General features: G+C 44.6%; 2 protein-coding genes across 3 annotated transcripts in view; both read right to left on the bottom strand.

The window, feature by feature from the left end:
* The window catches only part of LOC144116285 (uncharacterized), a 284,670-nt gene that overhangs the window by 85,212 nt on the left and 175,597 nt on the right, over nucleotides 1–23,861 (bottom strand). For both annotated transcript variants that reach the window (XM_077651022.1, XM_077651023.1), the window contains exons 9-10: nucleotides 23,452–23,571; nucleotides 13,335–13,451 (exon numbers count right to left, since the gene is read on the bottom strand). In XM_077651022.1, coding sequence (XP_077507148.1) covers nucleotides 13,335–13,451; nucleotides 23,452–23,571 — 237 coding nt within the window. The remainder of the gene's footprint in view (nucleotides 1–13,334; nucleotides 13,452–23,451; nucleotides 23,572–23,861) is intronic.
* On the bottom strand, nucleotides 2,293–4,490 carry LOC144107762 (uncharacterized). Its single transcript, XM_077640928.1, has 3 exons — nucleotides 4,346–4,490; nucleotides 3,050–3,268; nucleotides 2,293–2,596 (listed from the first exon to the last, which is right to left on the bottom strand). The coding sequence occupies exons 1-3, from the start codon at nucleotides 4,382–4,384 to the stop codon at nucleotides 2,552–2,554; spliced, it is 303 nt and encodes a 100-aa protein (XP_077497054.1). The 5' UTR covers nucleotides 4,385–4,490; the 3' UTR covers nucleotides 2,293–2,551.

Raw genomic sequence — 23,861 nt, 5'->3', positions numbered from 1 at the left:
CTGAAGATATCCCGCTATCTGCATGAACAAACGCATGCTGTCAAGCAACCGTGCCACGATGCTGTTCACACGCCCACTGGAAGGCGCAGGCCGCTGGCGTTCGTTTATATCCAGAGGAAATGGTGATGTCGTAGGCGATGAGCTGAACTTCTGCGAAGGAGCCACGGTCCAAGAGGGTTGCCAGGACGGGTCATATGAAGCCAGGTCAGCATAACAGCAATAAGGTGCAGGTGCAATCCATGCGGTGTCTGTTGGAGCGGTCGATGCCACGTAGATCTGAAGATATCCCGCTATCTGCATGAACAAACGCATGCTATCAAGCAACCGTGCCACGATGCTGTTCACACGCCCACTGCAGAATGGTCATCAAAGTAGCAAGGGTTAACTGGTGATGCTATCTCAAACAAATTCATGAGCATAGTCAATAAGTTTTACCATTTCTTGGTTTTCATGAGCACACAAACCAGCTGATTGTTGAGAATCGTGCCCAGAATGTGCACCAGAAGAGGATGCCAGCAAGCAGCAAATAAAAAAAAATGGCTCTGAAAGGCCTATCGTCCCAAAGCTGTCCATTTCACCTTTAATATTAAACTTCTGTATTACGTTTTGAAATTTCAAAAGTTTCAAATAAATGGAAAAAAGGAGTGATATGTTACAGAAAATGTGTCAGTTTGCATGTTCTACTGCAAGGGAAATGAACAGGTACTACAGTGCAGTATTCGTTGAAAAAAAGCTTTAATTCTCAACACAAAATTGGAAAGAGCAAGGAATCTGAACACTTAGTATAACTCACGCATTGCATGAATACTGCTCATGTCCGGTAAAGGTTGCACTCCTATTACAGCTATTAAGTGACTAAAAACCAAACTGCCCCATCCATCTCAATCAGCCCACTTTTATTGTGGAAGTGCTTTTGTGCTGTACTGAAACAATATGCACAAAATATTAAAATGGAGCATATGCGGGTTGAAGTGAAGAACACTGCGATGAAATAATTGTTAACACTATGTATTGTAAATAAATAAGGAATTTGAGCACTGAACATAACAACCGCATTGACTAGTAATTTGATGAAAGTTGTATGCTTATCACAGCTCTAAAATGATTAGCAAAAAGAAATTGCACTATTTGTCCGTTACTTAGTATCTCAAGTTTTGTACATTGTTACACAACGCGTTTCTGTACTGCACTGAAAAAATATACAATAAAAACAATATGGTACGAGTGGAGAACAATGCAATGAAGGTATTGTCAAAAAAGACTGCAAATTAAAGATACGTGCATAAGTGTAAATGCTACTATATTACCTCTGTGGAAAAATTAAAAACAAAATGCAAAATTATCAAAAAGAGACTGCAAATTAATGTGCGTGCAGAAGTATAAACGCTACTATATTAACTCTGTGGAAAAATTAAAAACAAAATGCACATACAACTCTTGTCTTATTAAAACTGCAAAAATACGGTCACTTGGCTGTTTACATGGTTTCAACAGAAGGTTTGAGATCTAGAGGCCTTTTAATAAAAACTACTCTCCGCCATAGCTAAACAGTCATTGTGCACATGCATTAGGGAGGCAGCGTGTCTTCCATGTGTTAAACAGTCTCCTGCTGTGCGATGTGAGCGCATATTAAAGAAACCATAGTTGTTCTGAATTAATCTGGAGCCCCCCCCACTGCGCTGTCCCTCATTGCTAATATTCCCACTTTGGGACTATTAAACTCAAGTGTGAACTATTTTCTTCTCATGTGTTCGAAAAGGCCGAGAAGTACATATTGTGAGAACGAGGAGGTTAATGAAAACAGACTTGACTGCGTGCACTTTGTATCAATTTAAACCTGAAAGAACTTGGCACTGCTTATAGTCTCTGTAAAACTGCAGGAGTCGGGGCATCATTTTGTTGGTCCAGAGCAAACTGTCAAATTGAATCCTCTGGATTGTACACTCAACGCCATTGTCAACCAAAAAGTCGCACCATGAAAGTCCCGTCAGTGCCATTTGTCCTTGCACCTGATAATAGTACTTGTGCGAGGTACGAAGCAAGCCATCTTTCAGGTATGACGCAGTTTGAATGGCATTGCTCAGAAGTTCTACTCGGTCTCTAGCAGCTGAAAGAGTTTTCACTTCTAGAAGGCCAAAACTGTCACCACCTTTCACCACTCTGTCTGGCGTGGCACCAAGTACTGCTACACCAGGGTTGACGCACAGGCCGCAATGGTACACTTCAAACGATGCACCGTTCTCAACATACCGCTGCACAGCACTCCCCTCGTTAAGCAAGCCGTCCCTCATATAGTTGGTTTGCAAGGTGCTTGATCCAAAAACTCGCTTTAAAAACTTTTCATCTGCTGGCTTCTGGCGGCTAACAATGTCGCCAAAGTGGGACGCAGTCAGGCGCTTTGCTCTCTCAAAAGACAATGTTGCAGAGCTGTTTTTGTCTCTTGTGCTTTCTTCAAGCGCCCACGCTTCTTCTAGTGTGAGAGAGCAGTCTCCAAAATTGTAGCCTGCTGGCACATTCTCGCTCCACAGCACCTTGGTGGAGAGTCTAAGCATTAGCTTCGCTGGCACTGCATCCTGCTGGATGACTGGCAGGGGCACTGGAAGAAAAAAGTTGACCCGCAATGTATCACACAACATAGGATGCATGTCTTCTTCGCACAGTGTTTTATGCAATCCTTGTATGTCTCCTTCAGTTAACTGAACGCGTGCATTTTCTTTTGCACGCTTGCTTGGTTTTGCCTTGTTGGGCACATGCTTCACAAAGTTCAAATCAGAAAACTTTAACATGCGCATGTTCCCCTGCTTTGCCTCAGTCGCCCAGGCTCTTGGCTTTCCAGTGCACGAAGCAGTGTCCTGAATATAAGCTTGCCCAGAGCGCTTCATGTCCAGAATAAACCACAACAGGGCTGCCACATATTTGCAGACTCCTGATGCTCCTGCACGGCAGTTGCAACAGCCTTTCCTCACGAGCCCGTATGATGTAATTGCTGTGCAACCTTGTACCGTTTTGACACAGAAAATGATGCTTCGACAGTGGCTTTGAGGTATACCTGCCCACCAGCTTCGCAGAGCAATGCATCGTGAACCTTCTCAGCTTTAAACATCCTATAGCCGGCAACACAATGTTTGAAAGCAGATAGAGCTCTCTCGTGCTGCAATATGGAGTCATCCGCAAAACTTCTGTGCAGGCCTTTCAGCTGCTTGGTCCACGGTCCTTTCGGGAGACTCAATGCAAGTGGCTGAACATTTTCCACGGCTTGCAGTGGTGCCTGGAACATAAAAAAATCAAGGATACCATCTAGGCGTAACCATTTGATTTATGTAAACATAGATATGAAGGTTTCTTGCAACTAAACTAAGTCACTTATAAGCAACGAAAATTTCTGTCCAAGCCCTACGATGGGAGGCAGTAATATGAGTACTCTAGACAATCAGTGAAGTGAAGAAGTTCTGTGTGCCATTGAAAACCTGCGAGGCTAATACAAAATTTCATCAGTAGTTAACTTACTTTCAATGTTTCTGCACTTGTAAAGAAACGTTTTACTTCACTACTCTGCAGACACCAAGCGCGAAGAAAACTATCTGTACAGTTATACAACGAAACGTTTAACAATTCTATATTGTTCTTCGTAACGGAAAGTAACTTTTATTATTTATTGCAAAACTGGCGTCTGAAAAATTTTCGCTGAAAATTGATTCCTGCGCACGTTCTCGGTTTGAAAGTCCACATCGTACTAGGCTCACGATAGCATTTCAAGAGCCACTGTCTCGACAGTTACACTTTTGATGCAAGCATCGTACTTGTATAATCGCAGCGCAATGTCGCGAACATGAACAGAAGCGCAGAGAGTTTTTGCATGTTCCGAAAATGCCCAGCCAACCTTCCTAACCTTCTACTGTCTACCTTCCTAACATTCTAGTTTCTACATGCATATGAGCGCGATCTTATGCGACATCGCATCACACGCCCAAGTGGTGGCTGAAGCGTTGGCGGCGAAACCTTCACACTCCTCTTTCACGGTCACTTATTCGCGTCGGAGAAGGTAGTATTGCATTCCGAATAAATGGCAGCAACGTTGCACGCTTATTCAGTTGCTGCTGAAGTGGAAACAACACGACCGCGAACGGTCAGTACAAGACCAAGCTCTCTCATGACCTGTCAACAGCAGCAGGAACGAAAAACAGAACTGGAAGCTGTAAAACGCACAAAACGAAAAGGGCATGCACATTTCAAACTAGGCATTTATGCCCCGCGCACAGCAGCGGGACGCGGAGCAATGAGCAAATATGCGGCGAGGGCTACGTATATATGCAGTGGGCGAACGCCGGTCTTTGCGTCTACTTACCGAGCTCGGCTGGCGGTCCATGACCGTTGAACGCAACATCCAACTGTGTCATTTGGTGCAAGGGAACAGCGGACACAACAGAAAGGCCAAGAAACAGCGAAGACGACGATACGGCGGAGAAATGCTTCCCGGTTGGCGGGCACAGTCGGAGAGGCGGACGGTAAGACACGAGCAGACGCGAGCGCGGCGCTCTGTTTTCCCAGACTGCTTTGCGCGGCCGCTTGGTGGCGCGGCGGAATTTGTGAAAAGGTCAATTCATTACAAAATGTTCAGTAGTATTTATACACACTGTTTATGCAGACGCAAAAAATTTTATAAAGGAAGTCTGTATAGGTAAAGTTCTTAGCCTCCTGCTTTTGATTTAAATTATCGTCAGGCGCTAGAAGCAGTTCTTTCTGGTATGCCCCTCACCTATAGACCTCCTGCATGTTTGTAAACAAACGAGGTGGCGCTGCAGTCGCTAGCGACCTCGTGGTAGGCAAAAGGTCGGGGAGTGGCGTCGCGGATAGGTGTTGAGCGCGGGTTTTCAAGGCTTGTAGGCGCGTTTCCAGTTTCTGCGAATCATAGCAATGGTCAATGCTTCCAACTTAGTAATTTGTTGAAGTACACGAGCTCGCGTTGGCCACGTGCGGCCTATAAAGAGAAATAGTTTGCCACTGTATTGTATATATGGTTAGTAGTAAACATGTAGAAAGCGTTCCTGCCGTTTATTTATGCGCTAGGCATTGAATAAAACAAGTTTTGACACTCTGCACTAGCCGGAATGATTTTACTTCGGGACAATAGTGAGGGGAAGTGCTGGCCTTGTTTCGTAGGAGGAGACATGCGCTCATCGTCTGCTGACATACGTACGTGTCGCGCTGTGCGAAAAGTGGGGACAGCGTCGTGTTCCCGATCTCCTGTCTCGCTTAGCGCTGTTTTTAGCCGCATGACCACGCACCAGCCAGGCCGACTTGTCCTCTTGTTAAGCTGGTCGATTTGGTGAAAAATTTTTTATTTCTAGAATTATTTTCTTTCCTATCCCTGAAGTCTAGTTTCGTGACGATAAATTATAGCAAATATTGAATACAAATTTATAAATTACGCTTTTTAGAAGTGTGGTCGTCAAAAATTGTGAGGTAATTTCTTCGATTTCAGTGCCGCATTTCTTTGACCAAAGCGAAAGCGAAGATGCCATAAACGAGGGAATAAACTTTAAGGTTCGTTTTGTGACCTCTCACACTTTCTGCGACTGGATCACTCACCTCCGTAATTCGCATGAAAATCAAATGATTCCATTTGTCGCAAACTATTCCTGAGACGTTGAGGAGCGTAATAATTTTTTTCGATTTTTTCCCCTACACGTGCAGTACTGTGTTATTTCTTGTAAGAAACGTTTTCATGTAACTATGCATTCATAAGTACTGATCATATAGAAAAAGAACTAATCGCGTCATCGTACAGAACAGGGCTTTATGTACAGGGTTGTTCGAAAGTTCCCAGGCCACACGTTCTGCTTTTTTGCTGTATATCCTGTCACTTAGGATGCCGATGAAGCTGTCAAGGCATTGACAAGCTAGAACAATATTTCTTGCAACTTATACAGAGGTTTTGAGCTTCGCGGATGTCGTAACTGCCGAACTGCACTGCTCAAAAACAGACCCTGTGGCCTGGAAACTTTTGACTGACCCTGTACATGCTAGCATAAAAAAACCGCACTATCTACTCAATTATTTGAAACATTGGGGGGACTTGATGGCGGTGTTAATTATAATTACCCAGAACTGCACCAGGTATAGCTATAAATAAAAGGAATTACTAAAACTAGCGTAGGAATTTCATGTTTGCACCAAGTTTAGTTACATATCGCATGCATGAATAACGAAACCACTTTTCATTGCCGCGTCCCCTCTCAATCTCTCCACGTGTCTGTTGGTAGTACGCCTGCGGCTGCTTCTTTCCAAAACAAGCTTCGCGATCATGTACTACCTCATGAAACATGACACATGCATGATGCAATGAAAAAGCATATGGCGTTTAGCACACTTAAGGTACGCTATTCTAAGCACACCAACGAGACCGCGCAAGATTGACACAACTTACCAGACTTCTTTCTACTCGAATGAAATAATTACGTCGTCATATCAAGAAACAGTTTCAAGTAAATATTAAATGTCATAAAACGCGCCATTATAACATGCTGTGCTATTAACAAAAAAAACGCATTCCTTGGGGGCGAGTGAACCTGTCGGCGCCCTAGCTGTGCACTCCGGCTCAAGGTGATAAGTACGTGTGCAGCTGCATGTCTTTTTTTTTCCTTGAGCAATTATCAGCCTACTATCCTGAAGTTCAGGTGAATGAACGCAGTAACTTGCATGCTATTAAGTGCATTGAGTGGCAGTGCCTATCGACTCCCAGACTTCGCGCTTTACTACCGTGGCCCAATGCCTGTTAGCCAGTTTCCGAATGCGGCATTTTATGCGCGAGAAACCTATCGAGGCTAATTTAATATTTTTTATGCTACTACGCGGATCCAGCAGTGACGCAGCTGGTCAATACATGCTGCTTCTGCAGTGCACAGGCTTGAAGCAGCCGCCGGTAGCTGCGGTAGGCATGGACAAGCGGAACCTGTTTTGCCTACCATGCGAAAGTCGCTGCTAACATCAGCGCCACCGCATCTTCGTGACGTCGCGGGGTGAAGGAGGTCCATATGCCCCACTTAGTGCCTCGTAAGAGATATAAATAGATATAAATAAATGAGTTAATAAATAAACGCACAAAGAATGCATATATCAATGTCTAATAGATTTTTAGATTCAAAAGATTTATAAATTCATGTCAAGCATAGACTAAATATAGCTCATATAAGTCGAATTCATGTTGAAGATCATTTACGATCCAAAGAAGTGTAATCACTGGAAGTCTTACTATGTCGGCGGCTCAGTTAGTGTCACTGCCACCAGGAGTGCGCGTGCCGTGAGGATGACGCTAGAATGCTGTTCTAGGCGGCGAAACGTGTACTATCGGCACCATTAAAAGCGCACGCACTTCAGAGCGTTCTGAAAAAAAAAACATCTTCGTGTTTCTTTTTCTGCAGAGTCCTGGAATAATTAGTCTCAGTCGCAGATAACCAAGCAGCAGATTATGTCCAGTGAAATAAAAATTAGCGTGGACTATGTCATTTCTCGAGTACCATATGGGAATACTGCAGTACTGTACTAAAATACTAACGAGGCCAGGACTCCGTCAAGCTGTTTTCACAGATTTCAGTCCTGGTCCCCATTTTTTTCCTAAAAAAATTAGAATATACTTGGCGACGGTCGCCGTCATTTATATTTGCTGATCTTGGACACGACGTATGTGAGAATTTGGTAAAACCGCAACACATCTATTGTTCAGAGATTATGTCGTCAAAATAACAAGCCTGAAGCAAGTGGACTATGTTTTCCCCTCACCTGCGGCCGCAAGTGCGATGCGCCCGACTGTCTGCTCCGGCCGAACATAAACATGTTCAGCTGGGAACATGTTGGCTGACTCCTCCTACACTCCGCAGTGAGTAAAGAAAAGACTATAGCCCAGTCGTTAAATCCCATTTAACCGGAAACTCAGCTACACAGGATAAAAGCTTGGAGCCTTCTTAACCACATTCTTGAAGAAGAAAATTCGATAGAATTTGGAAGTTGGCCCACCTCCCAATATTCCAAAGGGGCCCCCAAACTTTTGACGCAGGCCCATCCCAGAAAATGGGTTAAGGTGCATTAGTAGGGATTAGTGAGTGGATTAAGGTGGATTAGTTGGTATTATGGGTGCCCTAATATGGACTAATAACATATATGATTTCCGTATTTTGCGTTCTTTCTTCTTCTCAACTACTGAGCAGAAGATGTTTTTGGTACAAACTGCAAGCCTTACGCCCAAAAAACAGTTATACCTGCTCGTAGTACTGAATTATGGCATATTCCGCATTTCCGCCCAATCTACAAATTTCAGTCATTGCAGCAAAACCGCCCACAAATACTAAATCAGCCTCAATATTCAAGATAATTTCATTTAAACAGCTTCAAGAATCATTTTGCAAACTATAAGTAGTCACGTTTCTGATATATGTTTGCTTCACTGGCCTATTATTTCTCGTACCTGTATGCTATCTTGATTTCAGTTACGACGGTACAAATCTGCATTTTTATTCAAATATGTATGTATGATGTATTCTTAGGTTATTTCTGATAATATTTAGAAACTAAGCTTGTTTGTGTTTTGAATACTACTCAAAGTTTATATTGTATAGTATCTGCTATTCTAGATCTTTCCATTGTTTCTCTTAACTATTGTTAATAACTATGTCGGCACTGTCTTGTAGAGGTTGTCTGGGCCATGTCAAGCTGTGATTTCACAGCTTTTAGCCCAGATATCCTTCCAAACTTCTGGTAAAATAAAATGAATTGAAATGAATTGACTAGTGCGGCTTAAAGGGGTTTAGTGGGTTTTCGTAAAGGTAAGTCAAAGGAATCTGCCCTTCTGTGGCAAAAAGAAATTATCATGAAGATAACGAAGCAAATAAATTTACGCTGGGAGTTTATATCGACATCAGTGAAGCGTTTGATTCGATATGTCACACAACCCTTCATAAAAAGTTAGATCATTATGGAGTCCGCGGGCTAACAAACACTTTTGCAGTCTTACCTACCTGGCCGATCCCAATATGTTGACATTAATGGCTACCATTCCACTTTCCGCAGATTTCATCCGATGTCCCACAGGATAGTATTCTTGGGCTATATTTATTTGATGTCTCTTTAAATTATCTAAAATATACTGATGATAATGCGGTATTTGTATTACATGCGGATGATTCAAGCTTGTTTTTAAGCTCAATTAATGAACTCGGTTTGTTTAATATGGCGAATAGCGCTTTGTCAAAACTACTGAAATGGTCCGAAATTAATAACTTAAAGATAAATGAGAAAATAACAAAAGCAATTTTATTTGCGCCTAAAACAAACGAGTGGTTTCTAGACAAGAGCTAAAATTAGGACCTGATAAAATAGACGTCGTGAAACAGTGTAAAATTCTAGGTGTCATATTATCCAGTCAGTTGACATGGGAGAGTCATATTGATAATGTTAGCAATATGGATAAGGTAGTTATCGTAGCCGAAGAGTTCTACACAGACCTGTACAGTAGCCAATGTAATCAGAGCGTTAATGAGAAAGACAGCAGTGCACAACAATGCGTCATCCCGCCAGTAACGAAAGATGAAGTAAAGAAAGCCTTAGAAGCAATGAAAAGGGGAAAAACAGCTGGGGAGGATCAGGTAACAGCAGATCTGTTGAAGGATGGAGGGGACATCGTGCTATAAAAACTAGCCACCCTGTATATGCAATGCCTTATGACCTCGACTGTACCAGAAGCTTGGGAGAATGCAAACATTATCTTAATTCATAAGAAGGGAGACTCCAAGGACTTGAAAAATTACAGGCCGATCAGCTTACTATCCGTTGCCTACAAATTATTTACTAAGGTAATCGCTAATAGAGTCAGGGAAACGTTAGACTTTAATCAACCAAATGATCATGCAGGCTTTCGTAAAGGATATTCCACAATAGATCATATTCACACTATCAATCAGGTGATAGAGAAATGCGCAGAATATAACCAACCTCAATATATAGCTTTCATTGATTACGAGAAAGCATTCGACTCAGTGGAAACCTCAGCAGTCATACAGGCATTGCGTAATCAGGGGGTAGAAGAGCCTTATGTCAAAATACAGGAAGATATATATAGCAACTGCACAGCTTCTATAGTCCTCCATAAAGTCAGCAATAAAATGCCAATAAGGAAGGGCGTCAGGCAAGGAGACACGATCTCGCCAATGCTGTTCACCGCATGTTTACAGGAGGTATTTCGAGGTCTGAATTGGGAACAGTTGGGAATAAGAATAAATGGAGAATACCTAAATGATCTGCGATTTGCTGATGACATTTCCTTGCTGAGTCACTCAGGAGGTGAACTGCAATTCATGATCAATGAGTTAGACAGGCAGAGCAGATCGATGGGTCTAAAAATTAACATGCAGAAAACCAAGGTAATGTTCAACAGCCTAGCAAGGGAACAAGAGTTCACAATTGGCAGCGAGAGCCTAGAAATTGTGACGGAATACGTCTACTTAGGGAGGTAGTGACAGCTGATCCGGATCATGAGAGGGAGATAACTAGAAGGATAAGAATGGGGTGGAGCGCATATGGTAATCATGAGTGGCAGTTTACCAATTTCTCTCAAGAGGAAAGTGTACAACAGCATAATCTTACCGGTACTCACCTACGTGGCAGAAACGTGGAGGCTAACGAAAATAGTTCAGCTTAAGTTAATGACAACGCAGCGAGCCATGGAAAGAAAAATGATATGTGTAACGTTAAGAGATCGGAAGCGGGCAGAGTGGGTGAGGGAACGAACACGGGTTAATGACATCCTAGTCGAAATCAAGAGAAAGAAATGGGCTTGGGCAGGGCATGTAATGCGAAGGCAAGATAACCGCTGGTCCTTAAGGGTAACAGAGTGGGTTCCAAGAGAAAGTAAGCGTAGCAGGGGGCGGCAGAAGGTTAGGTGGGCGGATGAGATTAAGAAGTTTGCAGGCAAAGGGTGGATGCAGCTGGCACAGGATAAGGTTAATTGGAGAGACATGGGAGAGGCCTTTGCCCTGAAGTGGGTGTAGTAAGGCAGATGATGATAATGAGTCATGTTGAACACGTGGCCAGAAAACTCTCATCCGCTGTTGGTGCCTTATTTCGGACACGTGATCTTTTTCCGATCTCCGTTAGACTACTTGTTTACCACGCCCTCTTCCGATCGCACCTTAACTGTTGTACACTAGTATTGGGGACGACTACTGAAAAGAACGTTAGTACACTTATAAGTCTAGAAAAAGAAAAAGGCATACGTTGTATAAGCAATGTACAGTATTTACATCCTTCAGACGGGCTATTTGGCCAGCATCATAGAATTAACCCCCAGTCTTTTATAGTTACCGACTCCTCTACCACATTCATTTTCCTAATGAAAAATATAAAGAATTTCTAATGGCGCTCTCAGGTGCAACCTTGCGCTGCAATTTTCTAAAACACGTGCCCCTGAAAATTGGCTGATTCTACACCACCGAGCCAATTACCTTCTGCAGTCATTAAGCAACACAGTGCCAATGCTACTAAATAAGTTTAATGTATTCAGTCTTAGTAAAGCTGTAATAACGCTCCAAGCTTTGCGTTCAATGTTTATAGACTGAAGTGTGTCTGCTGTTTTTTAGCTTAAAAAAGTACCGCGTGTAATGAATATAGCAATTTTAAAGTTGTGTCTGTCGTGAGTTCGATTATCCTTTTTCTTGTATCGTGTGCATGTAAACGCTTGTCTTTGTATAACGCCTTTCATATATTCTTATGCTTTTCCGTCACCTCTTATTTTCGTAAAATTATGATACAATGTGACTGCTTTTTTTCCGAATAGTAGCAGATATCTTAGATTTTTCTTGCACTGCTGTCACTGTTGCCTGCCGCCGGCTACCAGGCTACGTCAAGCGGCCCCTACAGCTTTTTGCCTGGGAGACCCTCAAGATTGTAAAGTGTTGAAAATAGAGGTGAATTGATTTGAATATTAGGGTTGCAGAGTAGGTCAGGTTATTATGATTTTTTAAGATAATCTAATGGAAGTATTCAAACATTTTACTCCTCAGATTTTTAGATTTGGAAAGGGTAATGACATAATAACGCTCTAGACCAATCCGGGAATTGCGCTGTAGAGTAACCCGGTGGCTTCTACTAGACGACAATCTGATTGCTATTGTATTAAAATTTTGAAGCTTCCAAGAACCTTTGGAGCTCAGAATCGAGTTCCAGCTATAAATTCAAAACGCCCTTTAATGCACCTTTAATACCTCGAGAACGTCTATATCCTCGTACTGTAAAAACTGACTCTGAAAGTAGTGAGTGTACAACGCAGGTGCCACCTCTCACCTAGTCACACGCATGGCTGTCCGCTTTCGTGCCCAGATTGCAAGATGATGCGCGCAGTGGCGACAAGGCCCCTCAGCAGTCAGTTCACCTGTCCGAATTTTCCTTTGTACACTAAACACAAGATATCTGCCGATAATGGTCGCCGCCGAAGCTATAAAATCGCTTTGCACATTTCTAAATGAACACCACTCATGACAGAGAAGTTGGCGTTTTCTGCATGGCTCACTACAGCAGTGACACGTGGAGTGCTTGGACAGACGTCATGAGAGGTTAGAGATATTTTACGTTCCGCTTAAATACGCATCACAGGTCGCCCTTGTGCGCGCTTCTCACGGACGTCATTCTATCGGCACGCTCACGTGCGCTCTCGTGGGAACAGCAAAGGCGGTTTGCTGGATTCGCGTTCTTCCGAGTTGTTTGCTGTCACCTCAAAGCGCCAACACCTACGCTTTCGTAAAGAGAGAAAATCTAAATCATTCGGGCGAAAAGGCGTGCAGTAATAAAGACTGTGACTGGCGCCTTATAACATGGTCAATACCATCCAGTTATTTTGCGGCATGGTCATTATAGGACTCAGAAAACAATGGCGATGACCGGTGGCAGAGAATTCGCCTTCAATGAAGCAAGCTGTTCGTCGCAATCTCGGTATGAAAGGGAATTCGACTGTTTTTTAATGCTCCCATGCATTTTATCCACGGACAGATGCACTGCTCTTTTAGGAGTACAACGCTCAGAAGTAAAGGTTTGGTTTCCAAACCGGGAGGTCTCACAACGGTGCCGGGAATCTGGTCTAAGCAAGCTGTACCAGTTACAAAAAAGGCGGCTTCACAGCACTACCGAATCCAGTACCTCCTTATAACATGGCGCGCGCCATCAGTGCACCGGGGAATACTTGCGCCTGTCGGGCCCACTCTCCCTGCTGCCAGGAGTGCGCGAGAGATTCGTAGTCTGCTGTGCCTCGTGTTTGAGGCCGTTAGCAGCGCTATGATCGTCTCTATACTCACAAGTCGTGGAGGGTAACGCTGCTGAGGTGCTGCCAGTAGATGATGCATGCCACCGCCACCATCGGGGACACCATGCCCCACCAGACGGGGCTGCTTATCGGAGCGCTGCCGTAGCGGCTGCGCAAGAAACGCGCCCGAAGACGGTTTGACGCGAACATACCTGAAGGACAACGCCACTTTGGCACTAAGGTGCAGAAAGTCAAGCAGCCCGACTCATCAATGCTTTATTTACGTGAAGCTTTATGCCAAAACTGATCAGCTTACGAGCCCTGGCCAACAATGATAGACAACTGGAGGTGCACCGGTAAATTACTAGCGGCGTTAATGTGAAAAAAAGTGTGAACCTCGACCCTAGTGAAGAGTTTATTTTACTCAATCGTAATGAAAACAGAACTGCTCGTTTCTATTTATCATTTGCCTTTCGTTTCACCCTCTTGGCAAAACCTTCTAAGTTGCAACGCATTTACAAAGCTCGCACGTCTATCATTTTTCTTTCTTGCGGTAGCTTCTCTGCCGGATGTCTTACTTCCCTCCGTTGGCCTTGTTTTGTGGCATCGTTGACAGACGAATGGAACGCTAATAAGGTGTGAATATTTGTTGTTTAACAAAGCCACTGCTGTTATTCTATGACACTGCTCTTGTAATATGCAAATGCTGCTGGTGTTGGCACATACAATGCGGGAGACAAAATTTGAGAACAGTCGAACAGCCGCTGTATCATTTGGCGGCAGTGGCCGCGGGGCCGCGTACCGGCGCGCACTGATCACGCTGTATTCCCGCAGACTACTGTGAACACGTTTCGCGCATTTTACTTACTCATCGTGCGCTGATGGCGCCTACTGTTCTTCTGCGTGTGAAGCGCCAATGGTAGTGGGTCCTTGTATGACACCAATGTGCGTATCAGCTGTAACAGGCGCTACTCTCAAGGAGGAAACATGCAGTGGCTGCGAATATTCTTGCTGTTTTGTGAATAGTTCCGGCATTTCATAACTGACACTATAAAATATGTTCGAAAAAAGGCTGATGTGGTTCTGCCTGCTGAAATAACGAAACTGAGGGAGGCCAGAGCGACAAAACTTAAACAGGGCGGCAGGGCAAGTCATGCTGGACAGATAATTTAAATGGCTCTACTGTGCTCTTGTCGAAACAGAGTCTTTAGTGGAAACAACATCCGAGAGACACGACGAGATCCACCAGAAAATTTATTTTGCGTTGCTTACTTTTTGGTTTGCCGACCGGATCATAACGAACCTGTCCTTTGCTATCTCTGGGGCGCACATCTGCTTGTTTTCGCGCCGCCTTCGATCATAAGCAGAACAATACGTCCCCGCCCTCCTCAGCAAAAGTACAAGTGTTTCCTGGGAAATAAATGTTGTATGACAATGGTGATGAACAGATGCGAGTACGCTTTTCTACAGAACGGCAGCTTTGTGATGAGGAGCAAATGAAAATACGTTTTAGCGCAGGTGCTTTTCTGAATATCATTTTGTTGCTTTTATATCTATGCCGGTGCGCTCGAACTCCTGCATCGTCAGCCGGGCACTTACTTATTTTAAAATTTTGATTTGTTTGTTATGCATAACAGCGCTGCAGACAAGCCTTGTGAGGGCTGTAGAGGCAGCGGGGAGAGCGTGACCGTGAGCGCGTGAGGGGCTAATGTGGCGAAACGCCACCGAATGGCACGCAAGGCCTTCTAACATCTCACGCTGAGTAGCTAAAAATGTAACAGCCTCCGAATACACAGCCCCGTAGTGAAGATAGGCAAGTTGGTTCTGGATCACACATGAGGGCAAAAAGGAAGAGGGCGCTGAACCAGTAGACAGAGCATGCCCACAACAGCACAGCGCATCTTGTGCCGTTTTCTTTAGTCGGCTTTAGTTCTTTTAAGCAAAATAAAATACAGCATGTTACGAGACGAGAGGAGCGCACGGCCATCGGAGTAACTGCTGCTGGAAAGTAAAATGAAGTGTTTTGATGAATGGGATGCTTTGCTGGCTGCACAGTTTTGGTAGACTAATCAAAAAAGTCTGGGGTGCAGATGGAAGAGATTTCGCCCGGACGAAAGAAAAAAAATTCAGAGAGGATTGCGTACGTGCTGTGAAGGTGAAATCATTAGACTATCAACGCGAGCGTTCGACCTCGACGCAGGTTCCGCACTGAGAAATTAAACGAGGACGCGCCTCCGAACGCCGCTTCCGCAAACTCTGAATCCACAAAGGTCCGAGTGAAACACTCGGAAACTAGGCTCGAACATCTGCATGGAGCGAGAATCCAACCATAGACGTAAGTTATATGCAACGAGAAATGGTACGACACAACCCGCTACGATGTACGACGAACGTTTGCGTCACAGTTTCAGTACGAAAATTAGCTTTTGATAAAGGAATGGCGCAGTAACTGTCTAACATCTCTGTGGACACCTCAACAGCACCCTGAGTGAAGAGGTAAAGAGTGTGGAAAGGCATACAGCTGAAGGTGCTATGTCGTTGGCTCCAATTCCTGTCGCAAGCTAGCCTCCAGATTGAATAGCACATGCAAGCTATATGCAACGTGAAACTTCACCAGCCGGAACGCGTGCGACAAACGGTTGCATCACAATTTTGGTACGAATGTCGGGAAAACTGGCGTCAGATTGAGGTTGGCCAGTGGGAAGTATATATACGTAGCAGAACGAAATGTGTACAATTGACTGAAATTGCGGTGCTCGGCTTGTTAGTGTGCGTCCTACGGCCGCTTATTTACGTCACCCTATTTTTCGTGCCATTGCTGGGATTTTCTGCACCGTCTGTAACTACACGCACGCACTAACATAAGCACGCCACAGGCTTTTCTCGTAATGGGCAAAGACTTCCGCCTTAAAGAGATCATCAGCAGAGACACTCCAAACTGCTTACTTGTGGGAATGCGAAAGCATTAGTGTCTCTGGGTGCATTGTTTATGCGTAATGATTGTACATGCAGTAAAGTTTTTTTATACGAGTTTATGTGTTTGCGCATTTGTTGTGCACCAGGCCGCTAACGTTCGAACCCTCTCGCTCTACGGCGGTGAGGTTCGCCGAGTTTTCATGTCGTGGACACAAGACGTAGACGTTTAGTTGATTGGGACGGGCGCGCGCGCGCGCGCACACACACACACACACACACACACACACACACACACACACACACACACACACACACACACACACACACACACACACACACACACACACACACACACACACACACACACACACACACACACACACACACACACACACACACACACACACACACACACACACACACACACACACACACACACACACACACACACACACACACACACGCACGCACGCACGCACGCACACACACACACACACACACACGTGCGTATGACACCACCGGGGGAATGCTGTACTACGAACGACTGCATCAAAATTTTGATTCCGAAAGTCTGCGAAGGCATACAGATGAAGGTGCATAGGTCGTCGATTCGAGTCCCTGTCCCAAGCTAGCCTCCAACTTGACCAGTGCATGTAAGTTAAATGCAAGGAGGAATCGCATGAAATCACCCGGAACGCTGCACGACAAACGGTGCCGTTTCAATTTTGGTACAAATATCGGGAAATCTGGCGCCACATAGAGGTGGGCCAGTGGTGACTATGTACAGATGAACGACATCTATAGGATTGTCTGAGTTGGCGGTGCTCGGCTTGCTGTGTGCTTCACGCAGCAGCTTGATGATGTCAGCCTATTGTTCTTGCCATCGCTGGGATTTTTTGTACCGTCTGGACGCGTGCACACAAACATACACGCCACGCGCTTTTCCCGTAATGGCACTCGTAATGGTATCTCATTAAAATAAAAAGTGCAATCTAGCTTTTCTTTCACGTGTACGATTATTTGACCGTTATTGTGCATGCCGGACCTTCTCTGCATGACAGTTAACCGCACCAAAGACACATTCTGCGTTACGCTGGGCGGTGTTCCAGTGCGAGGGTATTTTTAATATTGGTGTTCTGTAGCGCCAGACCCCGACCCTTAGGTAAAGAGGTAAATACCACATAAACAAAGAAAACAGGAATGGAATTGTGTCGCCCGCTTTCTTATACGTCAACCGAGCTTGTTGCTAGTGCTTAAAGCACGTGCACGGAAAGGAGGAAGTGTGAGATGCTGTGTAGTTGCTCTGCTTAGTGGCGTACTGTCGGATGGGAACTTGTGTTATCTTCATGAAACCCTTGTTGTTCGTTGAGCAGATCAGGGTGAGAAAAGAAGTGGTTCGTTATGACACACATAAGAAGGAAGCCAACAGGCGCTGAATCCAAGAAAACCATTGCGGAATGTTACAGTGGGCACGGCGAAGTGGCCAGGCGACGATCGCTAACTATGCGGCTTGTTTTCATCGTACAGGCGCTGTTCCTGTCCGTCAGCGGAGCGCTATCACCGCCCCAGGCTTCTTCGTCGGCAGCAACTGACTTTATCGACAAGCATGCTGGGAATCTTATCATCACCACGAGCGCTACCATTCGTGCGACCAATCAAGGCTTCGTCACGTCATCGGGTACAAGCTGTATAAAAGAAGCACCACACCCGACTTCAGTCAGTGGGCACGGCGAAGTGGCCAGGCGACGATCGCTAACTATGCGGCTTGTTTTCATCGTACAGGTCAGTTATAGCTTCTCAATCCGTAGTGATGATAGATTTTTGATTATTCTGCCGTGCCCTCACACCTGTTTAGAAATTGCATATGAGTGTTTTTGTTCTTGTAGACTTGTTCTGTGTGGGGATGTTGAGGAAAACCCGGGACCATCTGTCGAGGAAATGCTTCAGACGCTAGTGAATGGCCAACAGGCCATCAGAACTGATATTGCTGACTTGATAACTCGCCTTGAAACCACAGAAAAGACGGTTACGAGCATTGAGGTTAGGCTGGCTAGTCTGGAACAGAAATCCGAAATTATTCCTAACACGACCAGCACCACTTCTGATGTCCAAATTATTATTGATAAAATGAAAGAAGCTCAACAGATAGAACACAAAAAGCTGGTCGACTTGGAAAATCGTAGCCGGAAGCCTAACCTTATTGTTTTTGGCGTTGAAGGCAGTTCGGATGAATCAGAATCGTCCTTGCGCAGTAAGGTTATGGAAGAAATATTCGAAGATAAGCTCAATGTAAAGTGCATGTCCATTAGCCGCATTTACAGATTTGGGAAACCTTCACCCAAAAGACCGATTAGTGTGCGCTTTGAAGATTACAGAGAAAAAGAGGCTGTTCAACGTAATGCTCGAAAGCTAAAGGGATCAGGCATGTCGGTCCAAAATGACTACTGCACAGAGACGCTCCGAAAGCGGAAGCTTCTCTGGGAAAGCGCCAAGAGCGAAAAAGATGAAGGGAAGAAAGTGAACCTATTTTATGATAAACTTCGCGTTGACGACGTCTTCTATGTATGGGATGACAACACGATGTCCCGCCTGGCACTACCGAAGAAAGCAGTTGCCTTGCCTGATAGCTAGCAAACAAAGTTGAGTGAGTTACGCATGGTTTCTTTGAACGCTAGAAGCATAGCAAATAAAACAGACGCTTTGGAGACACTTCTGATTTCGTACGATCCCCATATTTGCGTGATCACTGAGACTTGGCTGCACGACGATATAAATGATGATGAAATCGTACCACCGGGGTATCACCTGTATCGGCGTGATAGAGGCGCACGTGGTGGCGGTGTAGCAGTTGTTACGAAGGAATATGTTGATGTTACTGTCTGTGAACAAATTGCTGCGCACGAAAGTCTCTTGTTGAAACTTTGCCTTTTCGGAGTGAATTTTTTTCTGTGTGCGGTATATCGTGCTCCGGACGCTAATGACTTTTTCTTGGACCGTTTATACGACCACCTCCAAGGGTTTGGCGGAAGGAATGTTGTCATCACGGGGGATTTTAACCTACCATCGATTCACTGGAGCTCCTTGAATTATGGAATTTCTAGATCAGCAGATGCAGTGCTAGATATGATGTTTTATTTGAACTTAGAACAGCGTGTTCGTGAATTCACTCGTGGCACTGCGATTCTCGATCTTTTATTCACCACTGAGTTCTTTCATAGTTCTGAGGTTTCAGTAAAAGAAGGAATTTCTGACCACAAGTTGGTATTTTTGAGGTGGCTATCGCAAAACCACACTAGGCAGAAAAAAATACAAAGAGTAGTAAAAGATTTTTCCAGGGCTGATGATGTTACAATCATTGACTACTTGGATATCCAGTTTGACAACGTGGTCAATAATGTTGAAATTTCCTGGAAAAAGTTTTGCGGCGCCATCAAATTTTGTGTTAATAACTATGTACCCTCAAGGAATCTTCGTAGCCGACGCTTCACTCCCTGGATTACCCGTGACATTATCCATACCAAACGTAAGATGAAGCGACTAAGGAGGCACCACAACACGACAACTACACGCTTCCATGAACTAAGGCAAGAGTTATTGGCAAAGGTTAGGGAATCTAGAAGTAATTACTTTGGTCATCGTCTTACTGCCTTCATAAAGAGCGATGCCAGAAAATTCTGGCGTCACCTAAATGGAAGCAAAAAGGAAATTAAGAAAATTAAAATCGGAGATGCAACAATATCTGATCCCCCTGAAATCGCCGAACATTTCAACGGTTACTTCCAGAGTGTATTCACTGCCGCAGAAGAATTCAGGGTTCACAGTACACACTCAGCAGGCGCGGATGATCTCGTGGTTTCTAGGGAAGGGGTCACAGCTATGCTTTTAAAACTCGATGCTAAAAAACCTTCTGGTCCTGACGATATACCGAATTCTTTTCTGCGACGGTACGCGGAACAACTATCTCCATTCTTAACAGATATCTTCAACTTATCACTTGCCACAGGGGAAATACCACATGACTGGAGGAAAGCACGTGTGGTTCCCATTTACAAAAATGGTGATCGTTTATCTGTGTCAAATTACCGCCCCATTTCAATCACGAGTACGTGCTGTAAGTTCTTTGAACACGTCATTGCCACCTACATCAGAGATTTCCTAGAAAGCCGCAACTTTCTATCACAGTATCAGCACGGTTTTAGGAAGCACATGTCAACTGTTACCCAACCTGTTTGTACTGTTCATGATTTCGCACAAGCTCTTGACATGAATGGCCAGCTGGATGCGCTGTTTTTAGACTTTTCGAAGGCCTTCGATAAAGTGCCGCATGGAAAGTTGCTGTACAAATTGGAATGCATTGGTCTTCCTTCCTGCGTTTTGCAGTGGATAAGGGCGTACCTTAGAGATAGGCAGCAGTTCGTTGAAATTATGAATTTCTCGTCAAAAACGCTTTCTGTGACTTCTGGTGTCCACCAAGGCAGCGTCTTGGGGCCGCTATTGTTTTTGATATACATCAATGATTTGTCTGATGTCGTTCATGGTGGCGTTGCTATCCGATTGTTCGCGGATGATTGTGTGCTTTTTATGAACATCACAGCACCAAATGACCATACAATATTACAAGCAAACCTAGAGGCTATTCATGAGTGGTGCATTCGATGGGGAATGCAACTAAATGCACAAAAAACAGTTCTGTTGCGAGTTACAAGGAAGAAAAATATCAGCACCTATTCTTACTTGCTTAACAACAATATTATAACAGAAGTAGACACGCATAAATATCTTGGTGTGACGCTAACAAATAAACTAACTTGGTCTCCGCATATATCCGCCATTTGTTCTTCAGCTATTAGTAAGCTGTGGTCCCTAAAGAGGAAACTTAAAGGTGCACCTGTCGAAGTTAAGCTATTAGCTTATAATGCCTGCATTAGAGCCAAGCTCGAATATGCCTCCATTGTATGGGATCCGCACAATAAGAAGGACATATTGCAGCTCGAGCGAGTCCAAAGAAAGGCTGTCCGGTTTATTTTTAGCAAATATAAAAGGCACGATTCTCCTTCCTTATTGATGCGGCAACATATTATAGGAACATTGGAATCCCGTCGAAAAATTAGTCGGCTCGCTTTTTTGCATAACTGCGTCTCAGGTACGCTGAGGTTAAACATGCCAGACTGTGTTAAGCCACATTGCACCAGGAAAACTCGACACACACACCCTCACTCCTTGGCCCCAATTTTTGCACGAACCAATACCTATAAGCATAGTTTTTTTCCCAGGACTACCAGTGAATGGAATTCCCTGCCTTCGCACACTTTCGCAGCCTGTGACTTTGTTAAAGAACTGGAGCGTCAATTTTTGCGCTGTTAATTGTAGTTCGCTCGTTATGAATTTTTTGTGTGAAATTTGTTTCTGAACAGCTGTATGCTTGTTATATGTGTACTCATGTTTTTGCCGCGGATGCCCCTCCTGCCTGGGCCATGTATATGTATGGTCTGCAGTATCTGAAAATAAAATAATAAAAAATAAATAAATATACAATTTTTTAATTTATTGTGGTCATCACTGCAGAAAATAGTGCATTATTTTTATTTATGAGAGATAAGTGATCACAAAACAGAAGCGGAAACAACCACATGCCGCCGGTGGGATCCAAACCCACGACCTTCCAGTTTTGCGTATGGTGCTCTACAACTGCGCTACTAAGGTGGTAGTCCACTCTCCAGTTCCGGGGGGGGGGGGTATTTATGTTGCTTGTAAGCTAAATACTCTTCACCAGTGCCACCCTCGTCCATTGCGGCGGACGTAGTACGCCCTGCATTAGCGCGACTGTCATGTGGAGCGTGATCTAATAGTGAGGACGGAAGCTAGTGAGGACGGAAGCTGTGCGCGAAACCTGTAGGACAAGAGTGCCAGAACCAAGGCTTGTTAACTCTTTACTTACCGATAGAAAGCAGGCAATATCACGGTTTTTAAGTTTTTTCCCACCCTTTGGAAATTTTTTTATTGCAGTACATCGTAATGTAGCTAATACGCTGGGACCACTATGTTGCGATGGGGCCACTGGCTCTACTCACTCTTATCGCCCAGCGCCACACCCGGCTCGGCTTTAACCGTCCATTCTTTCTCGTCCTTTTTTAATTAGCGAAAAAACCGAAGGCAATGCAGAAAAAAGCTCGTTATTTTTGCTTCAGCCACTTGTTTAGGGTAGTTCTGACCCTGCTCTTCTGCCAACCCGTTGGCCGCCGTCTGCACTTCAACCGGTATGTCTCTAACATATTCAGTTTCCTTCGGAGGCGGGGGGGAGGGGGGGGGGGGGCTACTCCAGACCACTGCCCGTGTTTACAGAGTTCAGTGCTACTCTCACTGCACGCTTGCGGCTTAATTCTTGTTCTGGGTCGTCAGAAAGCCAGCTAAGAGGCGAAAACAAGTGAAAAGCAGGGACATCTGCTTGTTTGCAACTGATAGTTAGTGGAGCTGTCAGTTTGCCTTTCTTTTGCCAGTTTTTTAACTTCCAGTTTTGTATCTTGCTTTTATGTGAACGTGTCGTGAGAGCGAGGTTGTTCTCTACAGTCTTTGAGGTTTTCATGAACATTTGTCAACCACTACCGAGTTCAAATCGTCATTGAAAACCGCCGTTTGGTACCAGCTGATATTCGTAGACTTCAATAAAATTGGACTCAGTGGGCGATAGATCTGCCAATGTAACAGTACAATAACATTCTCGATGATATATTTTATGTGTATTGCGAGTTCTTGTGTTTGGAGCCTATTTCGCTGCACAAGCGTCTTCAGTAATATTAGAATTAAGTGTTGCGTGAGGTAGCCCATGAGCCGGTATCTAAAATGTTTCATATTCTCCAGGCGTTGTTTTTGTTTTTTTGCAAGCCGTTTTATTGCCGAGCCCTTGCATGACATTAAGGATATTGGTTGGGGGTTGCCGAGCGTGTCTGCGGTCGCTGGTTTCGGTATCACGGTAATGTGGGATATTTGTACGGAATTAAGTGCATCCCAGCAGTGGTTTTGTGCCAAGTATGCAAGTTAGACTTCCGTGCTTTCGAATGAATGGCAAGGAAGATGCTGTGTAGCCTATCTCAAATTGCGTGAAGCTGGCACCAAAGAGGAGGGGAGAGATGCAGCTACATCGAGGAGGTCATTTGGAGGTCTCGCAACCACTGCGCGTTTGACGCCTTTGGAAGGCCGTCGTGCTCGCTCCCTATGCATGCTACATGGCCCAAGGCCAGTGCCTCAACCCGTACCTGCGGAAGTACTCGACGAAGTACCGGTTGGCGTTGTTTGTGTAGAGTGCGCTGATGGACACGACGACCGACGTGTTCAGCGAGCACAGAAGCAGGTCCCGGTAAATCTCACTGTAACGCCTGCGCAAAACAGAGTGGATAAGTAGTTGTTTCAGGGATTGGAAAGTTTCAGCAAAGCGTATAGCATCGACTGTCACTGTATACCACGACTATCCGCCCCCAGTGCGCGTGTGTAGATGGCCCGAGGCGCCAGGTGCACATGCAGCTTGTTTCGGAATCGAAACCGCAGAGAGAAACGGAATACCTCTAATCGGAACAGAAGCGGTACAAATTCATGTCGCCATTCAGCGCCTCCGGGAGTTTTTATCTAGGGGAGGGGGCGTCGAGGCTTAGAGCTGAGAGGAAGCAGA

The sequence above is a fragment of the Amblyomma americanum genome, chromosome 1 (genome assembly GCF_052857255.1).
Source record: "Amblyomma americanum isolate KBUSLIRL-KWMA chromosome 1, ASM5285725v1, whole genome shotgun sequence".
Lineage (NCBI taxonomy): Eukaryota > Metazoa > Arthropoda > Arachnida > Ixodida > Ixodidae > Amblyomma > Amblyomma americanum.
The sequence above is the reverse complement of the archived record's forward strand: the minus strand, read 5'-3'. Positions and strand labels throughout refer to the sequence as shown.